The following is a 22664-nucleotide window of genomic DNA, read 5'->3' as shown; positions in this document are numbered from 1 at the left end:
ATGCTGCTCAACTTAAGCCACTTGAGATAAAGATGTTTGAGTAATTTTTTGTTAATTTCATACTCACTCTCTTCCTAACAAATATGTTCCATTCAAAATATCACATAAGACACAAAGAAAATTGGTCTGTTAATGAACTTTTGACCATATGTACTTAAGAAGAAGAGAGATTGAAATATGAGAAGTTAGAAAGTGCCCATTTAACTACTCATGTGAAAAGAAATAACCAAAAGTAAAAGTGTTCCCAAGGATAAGGAGAAGCCAATGCCAATGAAGAAATTTGGTAAGAAGGATATGTGCTTCTTTTGTAAGAAAAAGGGATACATAAAGAAGAATTGCCAAAAATATAAAAAAAATGGCAAGAAAAGAAAGGTAGATCTATCTCTCATGTATGTCATGAATCTCATATCATTGATATCCCTAATAATACTTGGTGGATTGATTCCAGTACTACAACTCACATTACTAATATCAAGCATGTTTTCTCAACCTAAGGAAGCTAAAGGCAAATATGCAAGGTATCTATTCAAGAAATAGAATGCAATCAAGTGTTGAGGTTGTGAGAACTTTTAGATTATTTTTAAAATCGGGTTTTCTATTTAGACCTTGACAACACATTTTATGTACCCACATTTTCCATAAATTTAATTTCTATTGCTCATCTTGTTTCATTAGGATTTAAATTTGTTTTTTAACACAAAGCTTGTAATATATATAAGAACAATAATTTTATTGGCAATTGAGTTTTATTTAATGGTTTATATAAATTAAATTTAGATCCCATATTTGAATCTAATCTTTTTCCTTTACATGATGAAAATATTAGCACTAAGCACTGTATTATTAATGAGAATTCCTCTAAACTTTGGCATAGGAGATAGGACATATCTCCATAGAGAGAATTAAAGATTAGTAAATGATGGAGTTTTACAAACTCTTGATTTTACTGATTTTAATACTTATATAGACTGCATTAAGGGAAAACAAACTAACAAGACTACCAAAGGAGCCAAGAGGAGTAATAAAAATCTTGAGATTATATATATTGAAATTTGTAGACCTTTTTCTACTCCTTGTCTAAATGGTCAGAGATGTTTTACCTCATTTATAGATGATCATTCAAGATACATGTATCTTTATTTTTTGAATTATAAAGAAGAAGCAGTTGATGCTTTTAAGAATTATAAAGCATAAGGAGAGAGAAAAAAGGGGAAAAATAAAAATTGTAAGATCTGATAAAGGTGGAGAATATTGTGGAACATACATAGAAAACAGACAAATGCCAAGTCTATTTACAAAATTTCTTGAAGAAGAAGGCTTTATTGCATAATATACAATGCCTAGCACACCACAATAGAATGGTGTTGTAGAAAAGAGAAATAGGAAGTCCAGTCTTCCTTTGAATAGTTAATAGTTAGTTAATAGAATGATGTTGTAGAAAAGAGAAATATGATCAGCAAGTCCAGTCTTCCTTTAAAATTTTGGAGTGAAGCCTTAAAAACAGTTGTGTATAGTTTGAACAAAGTTCCATCAAAGGCTGTTCTTAAAACACCTTTTGAAATTTGGAATGGATGGAAACCTAGTTTGAGACATGTACACATTTGGGGTTGTCCTATTGAAGTAAGGATCTAGAATCCTCAATTAAAGAAATTGGACCCAAGAACAGTTAGTTGTTATTTTACAGACTATCTAGCAAACTCTAAAGGCTATAAGTTTTATTGACCTTCACTCATTATAAGGATCGTCGGAGATAGAATGCAAAAATATTTGAAGATCTTGGCCCAAGTTGAAATGACTTTCCTAGAAATATTGAATTTCAGGAAATAAACAAATTTGTTGGTGTATTTCCTACAAAAATAATTGAAGAACAACCAATTGAAGTTCAACTACTTCATAAAGATGTTATCACTCAAAATTGACAAAATAAAAGTGAAATAATAAGATTAAGAAAGTCTTTAAGAGTAAACAAATCTGCAACTTCTAGTGATTTTGAGGTATATCTTCAAGAGTTTGAGTTTAATTATGAAATTAATCAAGATCCAAATTCCTTTTGACAAGCCACGAATGGAGAAAATTCTAAACTATAGCATGATGCAATGATGGAAGAAATAGAATCTATGGCTACAAATAAAGTCTGGAATCTCATTCAATTACCTTCTGGCCATTCAACTATAGGTTGTAAATGGATTTTCAAAACCAAAAGAAATGCGACTGGTAATATAGAATGATATAAAGTTAGACTTGTGGTTAAGGGATTCACTAAAATAGAAGGCATATATTATCAAGAAACATTTTCTCCAATTTTGAAAAAGGATTCATTTAGAATTATCATGGCTTTGGTAGCTCATTTTGATTTAGAACTACATCAAATGGACATGAAAACCGCTTTCTTTCATTGGGATCCTAAAGAAGAAGTATACATGAAGTAGCCTGAAGGTTTTTACACTGACAAAGACAGTCATTTGGTTTGCAAATTAAATAAATCTATATATGGACTAAAACAAACTTCTCGCCAATGGTATTTGAAGTTTCACATTATTGTTACTTCATATGGTTTCATAGAAAACATTGTTAATCAATGTATATGCCTTAAAGTCACTGAGAACAAATTTATCTTTTACCTTATATGTAGATGATATCTTGCTTGCTTGTAATGACGCAAGTTTGCTGCATGAGACTAAACAATTTCTTGGCAAAAACTTTGACATGAAGGATATGAATGAATTCTTGTATGTCCTCGACATAGAAATCTACAGAGATAGGATTAAAAGGGCATTAAGATTGTCTCAAAAGGCCTTTATTGAAAAAGTTTTGGAAAAATTTAAAAAGAAGGACTATTCTCCTACTGTAGTACCTATTATTAAAGGGGACAAATTCCGTCAAAAACAATATCCACAAAATAATTTGAAGAAAGAACAAATGAAAAATATTCCGTATGCTTTTGTTGTTGGTAGCCTAACATATGCACAAGTGTGTAGTAGGTCTGACCTTGCCTATATTGTAGGTGTATTAAATAGATATCAAATTAATCCAGGATTGGAACACTAGAAAGCTACTAAAAAGGTGATGCAGCATCTACAAGGAACTAAGGACTATAAACTCACATATAGGCATTCTAATAATCTTGAGGTAATTGGATATTCGAACTCAAATTTTACTAGATGTGTGCATGCTAAAAAGTCCACTTCAAGATATATTTTCGTTCTTGCATAAGGGGCTATATCTTGGAAAAGTGGTAAGCAATCTATAATTACTTTGTCTACTGTGGAGGCAGAATTTATTAGATGCTATGAAGCTACAACACAGGGACTATATATGGTTTAAAAATTTTATCACAAGCCTAAAAATTGTTGATTCTATAGAAAGACCATTGAAAATCTTTTGTGATAATTCTGCTGCAATATTCTTTTCAAAGAATAATAAGAGTTGGAGCCACATATTGATATAAAGTTTTAGTTGTCAGAGATCATATCAAGAAGCGTGAAGTAACTATTGAGTATGTAGATATTGAGCTTATGCTAGTAGACTCCATGACTAAAGGATTGTGGACCAAATTATATAATAGTCATGTTGAACATACGGGGCTTCTTAAATAAATTAATGTTTGCTTGCTAGATTCATCTCTAATCATATATATACGACTTTTACTAAAATTAAGTTTGTTCATATAAAGTTTGTCATAAAATTAAGTTTGTGCATAAAAAGTTTGTCGTGTTTACTTATTGAAACTACTCTTGTTTGGACCCTTAATGACTTATATGAAATTCATTCATGCAGTATTGACATATTCAAGTACGTACATCCTTATACTTGTGATACATAGAAGGAAACGTTTGTTAAAATAAGCATAACCACCATGATTCATGTATATTTAAATTTCTACTTGAATAAATAAAGTATCATTATCATTTAGGTTGAGTAGCTACTGTGGCCATAATAATAAGATTTAATTTATCTCATAAGGATAAAATTATGTGAGCCAAGTGGGAGAATGTTACATGCATATTCTTAATATAGTTTATAAATATGTTACATGCATTATCATTAAACTAATACATGTGCTAATCTCAAAATAAGTGTTACATGCATGTACTTCACGTAACTCACATTCATAAATTGAGATAAATTAAAATTACTCATGCTTTTTGATGAGATAATGATGAGAATAACTATCCAAATTTTCTAAAAATAAAGATAAGAATAATTAACTCACTTTGTTGATGGAAGGAAGTGAATAAAGTTGATTATAAATACTAAGAGTCCTTAACCTAACCAAGATCATCTTTGCCTATGAATTACCCATCATACAAAAAAGCTTAACAGAGGAATAGGCTAGAAGATTTTAAATATTATTCAAATTTAACTTGAACAATTATAGTTAGAGGTGGAGGTATGTAACTTATTTAAGTTGATAATATATATGTGTGTGTGTGTGTGTGTGTGTGTGTGTGTGTGTGTACACTTTATATAATTCCATGTATATCATCATATGTAGTATAAAACAAAAATATAAAATTAATAATATAAAAATATTTATTTTAGTTATCAATTATTATATATACACAATAAAAATAGTTTTTATATATGTTTATAAATGTGTAAATAAATTTTATTGAGTATTATATTTAATTCAATCATTTACATTCTCACAGTAGTTTAAGAGTAAACTTACCAAAAACATGTCATTGCTTTTAAAATTTACAATATTTTTAAATAAATTTTAGCAAGCGTTTAATTAATTTTCTTCACTGTTGACTATTCCTATAGCATTACAATACTACCCCATAGTTTGTCACATTTAATTATTGAGTTTTTCTTTTTTAAAAAAAAAAATCTAAAGTGAAAACAAATTTACCTACAAAATTGTAAGATTTAACTCGTTTCAGTAGCCAAGCAATAGCTAGAGACAGAATACGAGAGGGTTTGATTGAGTATTTTAGAAACATTAGAGTAAAATAGTTAATTTGTCTAAGCTCGTGGGATTCCTATCTATTTTGAAACGAAGGATATTGACGGTGGCATTGTAGCATTACGTGGCAGATTATCATTTGCTAATTACTTTGGGTTTGACGGCTTTGGTCAATTGACTTGTGTTTAGAGCCTCATGAACTAGAGACTTTGTCGCCTGAAAGTGCTCCGGGTTTGCTCCACGTGTCACGTGAACAAAGCCAAAGGAATGTGTGAGCGTTACCACATGCAATAATCATAAGTCATTCAATACGTAAGCTATGGGCTATCCGTGAGGAGATATTTAATCCATTACTTGAAAAAGAAATTGGATTATTATTTGCAGAAATTTTTTATGTAATCTCACATGAGGAGCTTTTTTAATAAAATAAAATAAACTAAAATTAGAGAGAGTTACATTATTGGAGCATATAGAATGGGCGGTGTTTATGTAAAGTATTATCTTGCATCCACACCGTACTTCAATTTTTTGAAATCAAGCTGTTTGCGGACTACACCACATATCATAAGGGCATAACTGTTTAAAGAATGTTTTAATACAATTATCAGATATTTATTTTATAATATATAATCAAATAGATAAAATAAGTTTCAACCTCCCTTTTCAAAAAAAAAAAAAAGTTTCAACCTTAAACAAAATCATTTGTGGTAATTAAGGTTTATTGCAAAAGGGGGGGGGGAGTTCATACATATACACAAAGAGTAATGCCATAGCCTTTTCTTTTCATTGTATAAAATATATTATACAAATTCATGTGACATGACAGTATTGATTTTTCTTTTCTACGCATTGTTTTTATGTCATATAATTTGTATAAAAAATTTGTGACTTTAATATTTCTTCACAACAAACTATTTCATGTGAAATGTGAATCCAATAAAAACCAAGCAAAGCTAGTATAAATGTTGACTCGAGCGGAACTTGAAATTGATGAATTATTGAAATAACTGAAATAAAGTGAGCACATGGAAGTTTGAATACAAAATATTAGCTCTACTATTCCTTAACAAAAAGTCTAAGCTAATGGATAATGACCTAATAATAGTGATTAAAGACAAATTTAATATGTCAAAAATTATCTTTCCATGCCGATTATTAGAGAATATTATTGGCAATCAAGTTAATAACTACGTTTGCATTCTAACTAACCCACGACGCCCTATTTGTTATTAGTTAGTTAATAGAGGACTGTGCTGCCGTACGTATCCTTATCACATGCATATAAAGGGGAAAAAAATGCCATTCCAAGTACTTAATTTTGACTTTAATTTTATAATATTATTATATAGTTTAATCTATTATATAGTTTAATCAATTTATTCATTGCTAGAAAAAAACCGTTAGTAAAAATAAAAGAACATATATACGTACCATCCATCCTTTTTCAATATAAATACCCTTAACTCTTCTCTTTGATTCATCCAACTACTTACCATTAAGCAATTAGCTTGATTGCTTTCTTGTCTCTAAATAAAAATGGCAGCAGCCAAGCTTATTACAATTTCTTGTGTTGTTTCTGTCTTTCTCATCTTTTTCATCACATTATCAAATGCAGCTAGTTACAACGTGATAACTTTTGGTGCCAAACCAGATGGGAGAACAGATTCAACACAATCTTTTCTTAGGGCATGGGCAGTGGCGTGTAGGTCATCTCAGGCTTCCACCATTGTTGTTCCAAAGGGAAGGTACTTGATAAAGAATGCAGTTTTTAGAGGGCCATGCAAGAGCAGGATTACAGTTCAGATATCGGGAACGATTGTGGCTCCCAATGATTATCGTGCACTTGGAAAATCGGATCGTTGGATTCTGTTCATTAAGGTCGATAGACTTTCAATAATTGGTGGCACTCTTGATGGTAAAGGTGCTGGCTTCTGGGCTTGCAGGAAATCTGGAAGGAATTGCCCAGTTGGAACTAGGGTAAGTAATTCTGAAAATTACACGAAGTTCAAATTTTTAAAATTTTTCTTCGCAGTTGTTATAGAGGGCATTCTTAATTTTCATTCCATATTCTAAATTTTGATTAATTATGTATTATGTATTATGTAATGAAATTTTAAGATTTATAACGAGAAAACTGAGGCATCTTTATGGTACAGTCACTCTATTATAGGATCACTTGTGTTATATAATAAAAATGTGGTATTGAAGATTTTAAAAAGTAATTAAAATTCTTTTATAATTTGAGCTTACCTAAACTCTTAAAAATCTTTTTACTCGTGTATATATTTTATTTATATACGGTCAAGAGCTTTTTTTTATAATTTTTTTTATAAGCACCATATTCTATTTGCTAATTATAAAAGCTCATTTATATAAACGCATTTTTTAATATTAGAATTGTCAAACTTTTGAAATCACACATTCTCTCTTATTCTCTTAATGTAAGCTTAGTTAGGAATAATATACACATTATATATAACGGAACCCTTGAATTTCCTTCCTATATTATATACACATACCATAAATATAAAATTATAAATGGCATTACTTGCTAATGCTATGGTTTTAATTCCATGCCTTCTAATTATGAGCAAGAAAAAGGCTTTGAATTTTACATATTAAACAAATTTTATAAAATGGTGAAGCGGCTATAATTCAAACCAGTATTGATGTTTAACATCTCATCGTTTTCTCATTGCAGTCGATAACAATCAATTCGGCCAACAATGTTATTGTTAGCGGCTTGACATCAATCAACAGTCAGCTCAGTCACCTAGTAATCAGCAGTTGCAACAATGTAATAGTCCGAAATGTGAAGTTCATTGCTCCAGCCGAAAGCCCTAACACCGATGGCATCCACGTTGAATCCTCTACCGGCGTCACAATCACCGGCGGTACCATTCAGACTGGTGATGATTGTATCTCAGTCGGTCGAGGAGCCAGAAATTTGCACATGAGCAACATTAAGTGTGGCCCTGGGCACGGTGTTAGGTAATTAATTAATTAATGAATTTATCACATAAAAAAATGATACATCAATGCATATGTCATATACTTAGCAGCTTGGTAGAAATTATGTCTAACAATTTTTATTTAAAATTCACAGCATTGGTAGTCTTGGAAAGGAGCTCAACGAAGATGGTGTCGAAAACGTTACGTTAACAAATTCAGTATTCACAGGATCAGATAATGGTGTGAGAATCAAGTCATGGGCTAGACCTAGCAGAAGCTTTGTAAGGAATGTTTTCTTCCAAAACATCATCATGAGGAATGTTAAAAACCCAATTTTAATTGATCAAAATTATTGCCCCAACAATCAAGGATGCCCCAACAAGGTAAATTTTTTCTTCCGAAATTATCAATAAAATTAAATGATGACGTTAGTTCTTGCCATATTTGCATATCTTAATAGTCTTGATTGATTAAGTAAATTTTATCGATTCGTTAATTTATTTTGTTTGAAATTAACAGAACTCAGGCGTGAAGATTAGTCAAGTGACTTACAGGAACATACAAGGAACTTCTGCTACACCAAAAGCAGTCGCATTTGATTGCAGCTCGAGCAATCCATGCAGCGGAATCAAATTGCAAGATATCAAACTTACTTATATGAATAAAGCAGCAACATCTACGTGTAAGAACATTGGCGGAACAACCAGTGGAGTAATAATGCCCAGGAGTTGTCTCTGAAAAATCAAAAATAGTTTCTTCCACCAAACAGAAAAATGATTTGAATTAGTGGGTGTGCACACCGCAATGGAAGCATTTAGTAGAGAGCTTTCATGATTGAGTGTCGCGATAAATCCCAGTAGAATATAAGTTTATGTGTACTTGATTTTGTGATGTTACCAGATGACCAAAGCAGAATAATGTAATCATCTGTGCCCCTAAGTACATTGACAGATTCATAATGATTACTTATTCCCCATAAAAGTTAAATGATCTCACAAAAGAACATACAGCATTTATATATGCAGAAGTCATAGCTGTTCTTTTGTCCACAGAAAATATTTTTAGAAGTTTTTGAAGAATTTTGGCTAGAAAGTGATGATTTTATATCTAATTTTCACGTTTGAAAGATCATTCTTTGAATCCTCTATTGTTTTAATTTTCCTTATAAATTTTCTCTTTATTCCACTGTCACATAAAATTAATTGCACCGTGGATAATGTTTGCTAAGGTGTTATATTTGCGGGTGCTAATTGATTTAACTAGCAATTAGTAATGTTATACTTGAATAGAAAATTATAATATATTTTAAAATATTTATTTATCCATATATTGAGTGAAAGATAATATAACCTTTTAGGATGCTATAAGCAGTATGAACCTATTTCGTATTCACTTTACATTGACTATATACAACGGCATCTAAATCAATTACTTTAAGAAACTGCAATGCAATGAGTGATGTCTATGGACACTCAATACCTCATTCTCTCTGCTTCAATAGATGCCTTATTATATACCTAATCTGATCATACGACGTGTAGCTATAATATATGTGACTGTTCACTAGATAGGGACAAATTAACATTTTGGTCTTCTTAGAATTGTTTCTACCACTTGGTTCGTGATAAATTTTTAATACCTTATTTCATCTTTGATGTTAAAACAGTAATAAAAAAATATATTGTTAAAGGATAATTTAACATTTTTCATAATAAATTAATTATTTGAGACGTTAAAATTAATTAGTTATCAACTTATTTGTTAAATAGTTACATTTACCCTTTAATGGTGTATTTTCTATTACTGTACGTTTTAATATCAAAGATAAATGAGATGTTAAATTATTTTAAGAGTTAAGTGGTAAAAATAATTTTAAGAGAGATTAAAGTGTCATTTCGTTTTTATTTTTCCCTTTGTTTTATTAAAAACAAAAAATTAATTAGTGTATAATTGAAAAGAGCATATACGTGTATGACTTGTAGCCTAGTCATACCATTTTTCAAGTCACTTCTATGAACAAATTCTTTTATATCATCGAGAAATTGTCTTGAAAATTTTAAATTCAATTATTGTACGTAATGTAATATTAAATTCCATCAATGCAAGCTTTTGGAGGACAGAGCACCATCAATATATTTAGTTTTTAATTGAATTTCAAAGTCTGATAAGACAACTTGATTATGAGTAGTGCCCGATCGAGCCGCTACTGGGTACATGAACCTATATAACATGCGTTGATTATGTACTTTTCTTTGCTGATTAAATATTTTGACATTGCTCTATTGCCGCACATGGTTACATTCTCAATCAAGTTTTACATTTTGAATCCATAAATGTGAATTTGAAGTTTGATAAGGCGGCATGCTTATAAAAACACATCATAATGACTAAGTTTTGGGATGATGATAAGCTTTGTACTTACCTTTTAAAAAGATGTGATTAATAGTTATGATATAAAAAATTATAAGTAATTAAATTTTAATCTTGTATTATTATGAATGTTTGCGTGGCAAAAAATCGTAAGTGCAAGCAAAAGGAAAATGACTTATGCACCCCTTCGTTCACTTTTACCACTAAACAAATTTTGACTAGCTTTGACTTGTACAATGACCTTTATACCCTTAATTATTAATTGCCAATGACATTAAAAATTGATTTTTCGTTTGCCTTTTTTCACAATAATTATATGTGAGATTTAATCATTTATTTTTCATATATAGTATCAAATAAATTAGTGTAAATCTAAAATAAATAAATAAAAGATTATTTATCATTGTACATAATATTTTATAACTGTACACGATATTTTATAAATAAAATTAGAATAAACCTAATATATTGCTAAGAAAAAATAAAACAAATCCAATGAGATAAATTCAAAGATATAAATTTTTATTAAAATTTTCCACTTTGTTTTAATTAAAAAATTCTACTTTATTCGTAATAAATAATTGTCAATTAAGGATTTAAAGGTTATTGTATATGCTAAAGGTAATCGCCAGTTGCTTTAATGATAAAAGTTAATTAATGGATGAAGATCATAAAATCATTTTGACATTTCTAAAAATAAATGGTTTGTTTATCTTTTTCATGGAAGTTGGGGGTGTGTATGTCTTGTAACGATTAATAAGCACAATGAAAATGTTTCCAATTCTACTCTCTTTTCATCCCGTTGAATTTTTTTTTTTTAGTAAAGTTTTTTTTTAATTAAACAACCACCAAAAAGGTGGCGGTTAGGCAGGACCCCTACTTGTCATATAAATCAAAATAGAAGTAATTACATAAGGGGATGATAAAACCCAAAACCTCCTAAAATAAATGTAAATATATAAGAACAAAAAAAAAAGAATACACCATCAATTGAAAAATAAACTAGAAAACTTATCATCTGATATGAGGAAAAATTTGTACACCTAAATGGAGAATGTCAGATAAGCCCGTAGGTAGATCCCGAGTACACAAGAAACATCAGCTAACCCGATGAGTGCAAGCCCAGTTCGCCAGGAAATCAACAGCAGATGTAGAATCTCGAAGCACATGTCTAATCAAAATATGAGAAGAGGATATCAAAGCACATACCCGACGTAACAAATAAGCATAATCCCAACGAACAGGGCCCTAAGAATGAATCCAAGATACCACCGTGGTTGAATCTGATTCTATCTCAAGTGTAAAGTATCCAAGATGAGTAGCGAGCTCCAACCCCTCGCAAATACCCATAAGCTCAGCATAAATAATCGATTGGCAACCAAGAAAATATCCAAAAGCAGCCAAAACGTCACCTTGATAATCACGAAGAATACCACCCGCTGTAGCTGTCCCAGGGCTACCCCTAGAGCAACCATCCACTGTTAATTTTGCAACCCCAGGAGGTGGTCGCATCCAAGAAATTAAATGAATCGGCCTCTTGGGTGGAATTATGACACGCAAATCCTCCGTAATCCAAGAACCCAAAACCCCCCGTAACTAAGAGGGCTTAAATCCAAAAGCAGAGCTACCAAGCTTTAGGTCTAATCCCACCTGGTGGATAATTGCATCCACAGAAAAGGTCTGCGAATAAAACCTAGAAGAATTACGAGCTTTCTAAACTTGCAATAAAATAAGTCAAGACAGAAGGACTCGAATATGTCTTCGAGATGGAGTACACCGATGCCAATAACAAAGCAAAGATGCGGGGTTAAAAAAACCACATGTCGCATGCCTAAATTTCGCCAAAAATGAGCCCAAATTGGCCTAACCTGAGGACAATCAAGGAACAAATGCCGAGCAGTCTCAACAGCCCTACCACAAATACATCAGGAGACCATACAGAAACCTGTCGAACATAAGATATCATCAATAGCCAAATAACCATGTAACAGCCGCCAAAGAAAAAAGGAAACCCTAGATGGGATTTTTTTTGTCAGATAAGCGAAAAAATGTCATCTTTTGGTCTAGAACAACGCACAAGCTCCCACGCTGTCTGCAAATGAAAGACACCATCATGGCTGGGAGCCCACCAAATTATATCAGGTTCTGTGCTAGAGATAGGAACCAATAGAATTTGTGCAATGATTGAAGATGGTAACACATCTTGAAGCTTACCCTGATCCTATGTTGTACCCTGCCAATAAAAAGAAATTGGTACCCCAGAAGCCGCTGTAAGGTTGTAGGAGGCCAATGGGCAAGAGTCCAACCAACAATCATACCAAAAACTACACTCCCCCCGACCAACTAGCCAGTACACATGAGGTTCAGCAACCCACCGAACCGAACATAGTCATCTCCAAAGAGGAGAGGCAGAATAATGAACCTGAACTTGACTTGGATGAATTTAACTGTGATTTTTTTCTTTTAAATCAACTACAAGTTGAAGTTGACATTCGAGGCATCATTGAGATCCTGGCCACAAATAACAGTAATCTCAATGCTTATTCCTCTCTTATTTAGAAAATTAAAAGACTCCTCAACAGAGATTGGTAGATAACTCTGTTGCATAACTATCAAGAAACCAATTTTGCAGCTAATTACCTCGCCAACCAAGCTCTCTTTTTGCCTCTTGGGATCCATGTTTTTCTAACTCCTCCAACTGAAACTGAAGGGTGCTTGTTACATGATGTCTCTAGGTTTGCGTACCGTGTTTGGTCGTTGCATGGTTTTAACTAGGTCCTTTATGCATAAAAAAAACAGTTTTAACTAGGTCCTTTAACTAGGTCCTTTATGCCGCCTTATCACATTTTAGTTTGCCTTCTTAGCTTATTGGTAGGTTAAATTAAAAAGTAATGGTAGATATATCTTAAAATTTAATCCTAAATTTCATTCAAAGACGTGGCATGTGATGTGTCGTTCATGAAGTGATTGATAATTTTTATATGAATTAATTGTATTATCTCACAAACCAATGAATGAACAATGTGGCATTTGTCAACTCGATGATGAGATAATATAATTAATTCATTTGAATCTTATAAAGAATTATCAACTATTCGAAGAATGACACATTACATATCGCATCATTTGAGATGAAATTTGGGATGTCTATTATTATTTATCAATTCAGATATTTTAACATTGAGTAATAATAAATATGGAAGTAATTGACTATCAAATCTTTTAAAATTTTAAAAATATCCAATAAAATTCATCAAATCTATTGAATTTTCTTTGGCAAATTTGTAATTATCTTATCAGTTGAAAAATATGTCGAAAATTAAGAGAAAAATAACAAAAACTATAGTAAAGTAATTGATAGGGTGTGAACAGTTAATAACAAACAAAAATTATGTTTGATTTTAATTAAATTTATAAAGTTATAAACAAACAATTGGGGCTTCAAGAGAGTTTTAGAGAGGTGCCAATAGCACTACTTTTCTAGATGACTTGACTTCTGTTTAGAGCTGCATGATCGGGCGACTTTGTCGCCTGAAAGTGCTCCGGGTTTGCTCCATGGGGCACGTGAACAAAAGGAATGTATGAGTGTTACACATGCAATGATAAAAACTATTCCAATACTATGTATATTCAATTAATTAAAAGTCAGAAACCCTGGTTCATTAATTGTGATAGTAATTAATTATAACGATCGCATATATATGAAATTTTGTGCCATTTGCTGAAAAATCATTCTTTAAGTCTACTTTAATATAAATTAAAAGAAAATTAAAGTGTTATCATTACCATTGGGGCATAAAGAATGTGATTTACATCTATGTCAAGAGTTATATCATGCACCACACCAATTTTTTTAATTTCTAGAAATCAATCTGTCTACAGCACCAATCATTAAGAATATGTTTTAAGAATGTTTTTAATGACATTAATTATAAAATTTTATATTTATGATATTTGATAAAATTACTAATAAAAAATTGTTTTCCTACTGTTGAAAAAATTAGGATTTTTCTAGGTAATTTATATTAATAAATTCCTCACATAACTTTCTATTAAAAAAAAATAGCACAGTCTCTAGTCTCCAAAGAGTTTATATAACACTACTCTTAAAATTACCTCAAAAAATTCGAGTACAAATTATTTTTCCTTGACAATAAATCTTATTATAGAATGTTTATTATCCCATAATCAATGTATTTTTATTTCCTTTTCTCGAAAAGAAAAAGAAACAGTGTGAGTATAAATTAAGCTTCTTAACGATGCCAAAAATTATATAATCAAACTATCGAAAATACAACAGTACCTTAGCTTATCCACGATTAGGCCATTTATACCAATGATTAGACGGCATTATTGTTACCTAATTAATTATCAAATGCACATAATTCTAAGCAGCCCACGGTTCATCTTGACTCGTGTAGCCTAACAAATCATTATCATCACATGCATGCATGTATGATAAGAATATGCAACTTAAAATACATAATTTTGACCTTTGATTTCGTAATACTTAATTTGTTAATCCATTTTATCACAACAACAATTAGTACAATAAAAGAACATTTGTATCAACCAAATTTTATTCAACATAAATAGTCCCCAAGACTCTTCTTTGTTTCATCCAACAAACTGAAAGCAAAAATGGCGGCCAAGCTTATCATTTCTTGTATTCTTTCTCTCTTCCTCACATTCTTTTTCAAACCATCAAATGCAGCATACAATGTGATAGATTTCGGTGCAAAATCAGATGGGGAAATAGATTCAACTCAAGCTTTTCTCAAGGCATGGGCCGCGGCGTGTAGCTCAGTGAAAGCATCAACAATTTATGTGCCAACAGGGAGATACTTGATAAAGAATATAGTTTTTAGAGGGCCATGCAAGAATAAAATTGCAATTCAGATAAAGGGAACAATTGTGGCTCCTACAGATTATCATGTAATTGGGAAAACGGGGAATTGGATTTTGTTTGTTCAGGTTGATAGAGTTTCAGTCATTGGTGGCACTCTTGATGCTCAGGGTGCTGGTTTTTGGGCATGCAGAAAATCCGGACAGAATTGCCCAGTTGGATCTAGAGTAAGCTTTCATGTGCCACATGAAGTTCAATTCTTAAAAGTTCTGTTAACACATTTGACTAGAATTGAAAATAGTTCAATTCTTTATATTCTTGTCACTCATATATACCAGAGTGTCCTATACGCGTAGATCCGTTGGCCGTCATTCTTACCAAATCAATTTTTATGCTTTGTAGACACTAATTAAGGCATGTCAATGCATGAAAATTATGAAGTGTGAAAGTCTGCATTTTTTAAATGCAAACAAACTATTCTTTGCATTAAGATTTGAACCCTCATTATAAACAGAGTGTTGTCTATTCGTTTCTTTTGAAAATACACACACACACTCTTGATGGCTTTTTCCTAAGAAATAGATTTAGATTTTGTTTGTTTATAAGAAAATATCTTATAAACTTGATGGACAGGATATCTATGCAAAACTCCCACAAATTAATATTGATGTCTAACATGTAATTTACAAATGTGACACTTGCAGTCAATAACGTTCGATTGGGCTTCAAATGTTATGATAAGCGGCTTGACTTCCATCAACAGTCAGCTAATTCATCTTGCAATCAACAGCTGCAAAAATGTGATAGTCAGAAACGTGAAGCTTATTGCTCCGGACGAAAGTCCTAACACCGATGGCATCCACATACAATCATCTACCGGCGTTAAAATCACCGGAAGCATCATGCAGACCGGAGACGATTGCATATCAATCGGTCCAGGCACCAGAAACTTGTACATGAGCAGCATCAAATGTGGCCCTGGACATGGTGTTAGGTCAATAATTATACAATTAGTATATAACACACAAAAACGCATATGCTATATATTTAGCTTTGTGTTTAGCTGACTTTTATCATTATTATAATGTATTTTTTCCTCACAGCATCGGGAGCCTTGGATGGGGAGTCAATGAAGATGGTGTAGAAAACGTAACGCTGACAAATTCAAGATTCACAGGATCAGATAATGGAGTAAGAATCAAATCATGGGCTAGACCTAGCAATAGTTTTGTTAGGAATGTTCTCTTCCAAAACATCATCATGAAGAATGTACAGAATCCCATTTTAATTGATCAAAATTATTGCCCCCACAACCAATGTCCTCATCAGGTAACACTCATTATTTAATGTATAATTCTCATTTCTTAAACCCTAAATTTTTATTTGTAATATTTAATTAATATTTTACAAGAGTAATGAGGAAATTAATATTTCAAAAAAAATTAATTACATAATTAAAAAAATCACTTTAAATGGCCTTTTTTTTGTTGGCTTTACACCCTTTTGATTCTTCTTCGTGGTCTTCTTCTTTTGTAATATTCACTTGCAAGTTTTATTTTTTAGACAAGCCGTTCAAATTTTCACTCTAATTTCAGGAAGATTACGATGCATAAATAGTTCAGTTGTTTAATTTCATGATTTTTTTTTAATCTTGTTAACAGGCTTCTGGAGTGAAAATTAGTCAGGTGACATACAGAAACATACAAGGAACTTCAGCAACAGCAGAGGCTGTGACATTTGACTGCAGCCCTGGCAATCCATGTAGAGGGATCATATTGCAAGACATCAAACTTACATACATGAATAAAGCAGCAGCAACATCTTCGTGTAAGAACATTGGGGGAATGAGCAGCGGTGTGCTAATGCCCGAGAGTTGTCTATATGAGGGTTGAAAATGTTAGGGAAGATATAAGAGAAGCTAAGTGTTTTTTGATAATTGCAAATTGTGTATATGCATTTGAATTAGTAATGGGGATGTGCACACAATAGGAAGCAGTTAATTGTTATTGCAAATCCTGATAGGAGAAGTAATTTTTGTAACATGTTGGTTCAAATTAACCAAATTATGTTCTTGGTTTTGTGATATTTTTTTCTAATTCTGATGTACAGTTGAGATCTACATTATATTGGAGATTAATGTAGAGTTGATAAGAATTGTATCGTGTTCATTCACAAATCACACAAATGATATGATTCAAGGTCAAGAGAGATATGGCAAGAATCAACTACGACTTGCAATTCGGCAAATCAATTTTGCCAAATTCATTTATAGAATGTGTATCAATCATATCCCAGAAGCATACATGATTCTTTGATTTTTGCTATAAACTGAGCCTTTATCTTTATAAATTTTAAACGAATTATAAGAGTAAATTCATTTTTCTTATACTTTTTCTTCATTTCCTTCTGGTACCATGTCAAGTACAGGATTAGTTCGTAACTATTGTTACAAATAAGGGGCAACCTAAGGAGATGCTACCTATGCTATTTGGTTTCACTGTTGAGCTTTTTATACATAAAAGTTGGGTAGTTATTAGATAAAAAATAACATATAATTAAATTTAATCATATAGACATTTATTATTTTAACTGCACATGTGATAGACAATAATAAAAAAACTCAACTCAACGCAGTAGATCAAAATTCTTGTTTATGCTATCAAAATATATAATACAATAAAGGTAAATAATCAAATAAATTCGGGATTCATTTTCCATGTTTACATGAACATAATAGACATGATTAATTCTTGCTATATGTTTATGATATCATGGTTTTGATTCTTGCAATATGTGCATCTTATAATAATTTTAATTTTTGTCATACGTACATTAATAATATTAATTCTTGTAAATATGTCATAGTCGTCTTGATTCCCTCCGTTCGTGCATATTTGACGATCTTTACATGATGGCAATTCTTGTGCGTTATATGAACTCGTGTACATCCTTCTCTAACAATCATGCCTTGGAGACATAATTTATCCCAGGAAAACAAATTAAAATAAACAATTAAATTGAAAGATTGTGAGATACTATTTTGTTCGTGCAAGTTTGCGGCGAAGGGCGCAATGGGATTTTGACCATTGACGAAACTTTTTAGTTGTTTGCCTTTCCTAGTTTAATTGATAAGACAACCTATTTAAAGACACATGAATCCTCCGCTTTACGGGTACATGAACCTAACGACTTATAACTTAATTAATTCAATAATTATATGATCATATTTACTTTCCTTCACCAACTTATTTTATATTTGCTTAAAATTAAAGCTACTTATGGTTACATTTTCTCGATCAAGTTACCTACTGTTGAATTTAACTCCATGACTTTATCTAATTTCCAACGGGCAATTCTTGATTAAACCTTTTGAAAAATATAATTTCTTCAATATTTTTGTAAATTAAATGAAGGGCGGAACAATCCCAAATATAAATCCTTACTCTTACTTCCTCTAAGAGTCAAAAACCGATAGATGATTAGGTAAATAAAAGAAGTGTATGTTTGATATGTTTTATTTAATGGTCATATATACTTATTTAATCTCATAAGCTCTTTTCAAAATTTTTGTTATTGCTGATTTTTTTCTTAGTAGCACCTTTGAAGATTATATAAGTTATTTATCTTTACCAGTAAAAGTATAAATTTTGAACATTTGAAAGTAGAGATTGAAAAGCTTTTTTGAAACATTAAAGTATTCTTTTACTTATTTGATAATTTTATTTCATTCTTTCATTACATAAATTTAAAATACTTGTCTATTGAAATGATTTTATAATTTTTTATTAAAAGTTCTCATTGACAATCAAACAATTGAATTTTTTTTTTTTTTGTAAAATCTCTTCTTAAATGAGCTCTATTTAAAAAAGTTATCAAATAAAGTATAAATGCTACTCGGTTACGTTTTAAAAAAGCAATTTGTCACAATTTGTTTTGGCTAATTTCTTCACAAAAATAGTATATGGTAAGTTGAATACTCATTACTTTTAGTCAAAACCTATTACTTGTAAAACTATTTTCAAGTTGCATTAAAATATAGACATTGGTTTAGATGGTTTCTCTATTTTTAAGTTCTGAGATCATAATGCACGTCTGAACCTTTAATTTATATAAATTCCAATATGTTTCTTCAGTAAGAATTATTCTTAAACTTTTAATCTTGAAATATAAAATTAATGTTAGTCGACTCAAAGTTAGTTACCATCCCAAGTCTTCAACTAACCTAACGGTACAATGGTACGTGCTGCATTAAGTGTCTCTTGTATCGATGGTAACACAAATATTCAAAAGAATTAAACACAAACTTGGATGCAACATCTCTATTGGTGCAACGGTGACGTTGACTTCTGTTTAGATTTAAATGATTGGCGACTTTCTTGGCAGAAAGTACTCCGGATTTGCTCCACGTGTCACGTGAAGAAAAGGGATGTATGAGTGTCTCACACGCAATGATATGTCTCATCGCATACGTAATCAAATGACATATATTTCAAAGTATATCTAACTAGGAGGAGGTGACGAGTTTAGTAAAGATTATAGAGAAATGCCATAAATTCGAACACTGCCTTGCAAGAACTCCAAGTACTTAAGTTGGGCACTTTATCCGAACTCGTTTGGTTCATTTTGCTTCAATTTGAGAATCAATTATCGGTTGATTCATAAGCAATCGATTTTAACATGGTTTGAGTTCTCAATAAACAAACCAAAACAAATTTTTTTTAAATATACAAAAAAAAAAAAGTTCGCCAAAAAAAACGTATAAAATGTACAAATCGAATAGAAAGGATTATCAAGATTGATTCAAATTTCTTTGAATTAACTTAAAAATATCTACTCTTTCTATTTATACAAACCGATTTAGCATGTTATCAATGTCATATGTCTCATATTTTTTAGGGATCAACAAAAGAAAAGTAAGTAAATAATAAACAAGTGTAAATAATAAAATCACATTCGTTTTATCAAAGTTTGCGTTCTTAATACATACAGTACTCATAAGTAAAACTTATTTATTTTATGGTGCTACACAAAAATTTTAACCGGCTAGAATTTAGAGAATATTTATAAAGTTCAATCACATGATTTAGTCCTTACTTTCAACTTATACCATGTTACCGTACATATCATACTCACATGCATGTATGCGGCAACGTGCCATTTAAAATACACTATCTATTTTGACACAAATTATTCCACTTAATTATTGATTAATTTAATTAAATATTACCAGAAACAACATCAAACACAAGCAAAAAACATGCTATCTTACAATATAAATAGCCCTAACAGCCTTCTTCATTTCCTATCCTAAACTGCTCACCGATCTCATTGAATCATCTCTTAATTAAGCTTTCAATTTGTCGCACAAAATACTTTCAAATCAGATATGGCAATCAAGCTTATAATTTTTCTTCTCTTTGTCATAATCTTTATCAAATCATCAAATGCAGCTAATTACAATGTGATCACGTATGGTGCAAAACCAGATGGAAGAACAGATTCAACTAAGCCATTTCTCAAAGCATGGGCTTCGGCGTGCCGATCGGCTAAGGCATCAACCATTTATGTCCCTAAAGGAAGGTACTTGATAAAAGCAGCTGAATTCAGAGGGCCTTGCAGAAATAGAGTCACACTTCAGATTGATGGAACAATTGTGGCTCCTACAAATTATTGGGCACTTGGAAATTCAGGATATTGGATTTTGTTCATCAAAATTGATAGACTCTCAGTCATCGGTGGAACTTTTGACGGAAAAGGCGCCGGCTTCTGGGCTTGCCGTAAATCTGGAAAGAATTGTCCGGCTGGAGCTAGGGTAAGCGGGCGAGCTTGTTCTATAATTAATAAGTTGTTGGGCATGTAATGGGTAATTAAAAGAAATAGGTATCTAAGTGGTAAAAATGAGAAATATTAGGGCCGTAAGAGTCATTCTTTAATTCATATACGTACATTATATGGATGTCACATTACAATTATGTATGTGTCATTGCAGTCGATAACGTTCAATTGGGCCAATAATGTCCTGATCACCGGCTTGACATCAATCAACAGTCAGCAAACTCACCTTGTAATCAATAGCTGCAACAATGTGAATGTCCGGAACGTGAAGCTTCTTGCTCCGGACCAAAGCCCTAACACGGACGGCATCCACGTTCAGGCTTCAACCGGCGTTACAATCACTGGCGTTACACTTAAGACCGGAGACGATTGCATATCGATTGGTCCAGGTACCAGAAACTTGTTCATGAATAACATCAAATGCGGGCCTGGTCATGGTGTAAGGTAATTTAAAATTCACAAAATTATCATAAATGTAAACTTATGAGCCTGTTAATTAACAATTATATATGTTAATTTGAGTTGAGTTATTGAATTTTGCAGCATTGGGAGTCTTGGCAAGGACTTTAACGAAGACGGCGTCCAAAACATTACCCTGTTGAATGCAGTCTTCACAGGATCAGATAATGGAGTAAGAATCAAATCATGGGCAAGACCTAGCAATAGTTTTGTGAGAAACGTTCTCTTCCAAAACCTCATTATGAACAATGTTCAAAACCCCATCATAGTTGATCAAAATTACTGCCCTAACAATCAAGGCTGCCCACGTCAGGTATATATACTTAGAAAGATGAATTATTATAATAATTCAATAGTTGGTGAAATTTGATTCTATGAGTGTTAAATTTCTAATAATTTCTTTCTTTCCTTTTTGATAGAGTTCTGGAGTGAAGATCAGTCAGGTGACATACAGAAACATAAAGGGAACATCAAAAACACCAGAGGCTGTGACATTTGATTGTAGCCCTACCAATCCATGCAGAGGAATCAGATTGCATGATATAAAACTTACTTATATGAACAGAGCAGCAACATCTTCCTGTAAGAACATTGGTGGAACGACTATTGGAGTGGTCATGCCCAAGAGTTGCTTGTAGAATAATAAAAATAATGTCATGTGCAATTCTCCTTGTACGATAGAATTAAAGTTTAGTCTAATTAATCATTTGTTTTTGGGTTCGTACGTACGTACACGCCACATGGAAGCATCTATTAAAGCTTTGCATGATTGAGTGTTGATGTAAATCTCACTAGCTAGTGAATTTACTACTATTAATAATATGCTTGATTATTTTTTTAATATAATAATGCCGTGCTTTTTATTTGAATGTACAATTATCAATTTCATTCGCTAAAGGGGAATCCTATGACCCAAGATAATCATTTAACCAACAAATTGAAGAATTTAGATTTTCAGTGTTGAGTTGAGAAATGTACTGAATTTTTTATAATCTTTTCACGTGTGTATGTAAAACAATGTGTAATTAGGATTAATTAAATTACATATTATCTATTATACAATATATGTCACAATTTTATAAAAAACGGGAGCTGAACACAAAAACCAAAACAAATTACGTAATGACTTCTAATGATTAGGATGGGGTATTATAACATTGCTAAGAAAAAGAACTTAGATGCTCAAAAAATTCAACACATAACAATTAGTCAGTACTTCATAATCATTCATATAGATCTTAGAATTAAATATTGGTCTCTCTAATTAATTAGCAATAAGTTTTTTATAAAATA

General features: G+C 31.5%; 3 protein-coding genes across 3 annotated transcripts; all 3 read left to right on the top strand.

Annotated features, from left to right (window-relative positions):
• Positions 1-6445: 6445 nt before the first annotated feature.
• LOC102620983 (polygalacturonase-like) lies at positions 6446-8792 on the top strand. Its single transcript, XM_006493084.3, has 4 exons — positions 6446-6886; positions 7611-7900; positions 8016-8244; positions 8381-8792. Exons 1-4 carry the CDS (start codon positions 6446-6448, stop codon positions 8597-8599), a joined length of 1179 nt encoding a protein of 392 aa, XP_006493147.2. The 3' UTR covers positions 8600-8792.
• A 6080-nt stretch (positions 8793-14872) lies between these two features.
• Positions 14873-17047, top strand: LOC102620696 (polygalacturonase-like). Its single transcript, XM_006493083.3, has 4 exons — positions 14873-15304; positions 15782-16071; positions 16181-16406; positions 16739-17047. The coding sequence occupies exons 1-4, from the start codon at positions 14873-14875 to the stop codon at positions 16967-16969; spliced, it is 1179 nt and encodes a 392-aa protein (XP_006493146.2). The 3' UTR covers positions 16970-17047.
• Positions 17048-20408: 3361 nt separating this feature from the next.
• On the top strand, positions 20409-22087 carry LOC102620422 (polygalacturonase-like). The gene is made up of 4 exons (XM_006493082.3): positions 20409-20889; positions 21067-21356; positions 21456-21684; positions 21791-22087. The coding sequence occupies exons 1-4, from the start codon at positions 20464-20466 to the stop codon at positions 22007-22009; spliced, it is 1164 nt and encodes a 387-aa protein (XP_006493145.2). The 5' UTR covers positions 20409-20463; the 3' UTR covers positions 22010-22087.
• Positions 22088-22664: the final 577 nt, after the last annotated feature.

The sequence above is a fragment of the Citrus sinensis genome, chromosome 3 (assembly GCF_022201045.2).
Source record: "Citrus sinensis cultivar Valencia sweet orange chromosome 3, DVS_A1.0, whole genome shotgun sequence".
In the NCBI taxonomy this organism is placed as follows: Eukaryota; Viridiplantae; Streptophyta; class Magnoliopsida; order Sapindales; family Rutaceae; genus Citrus; species Citrus sinensis.
This window is presented reverse-complemented; position numbering and strand designations above follow the sequence as displayed.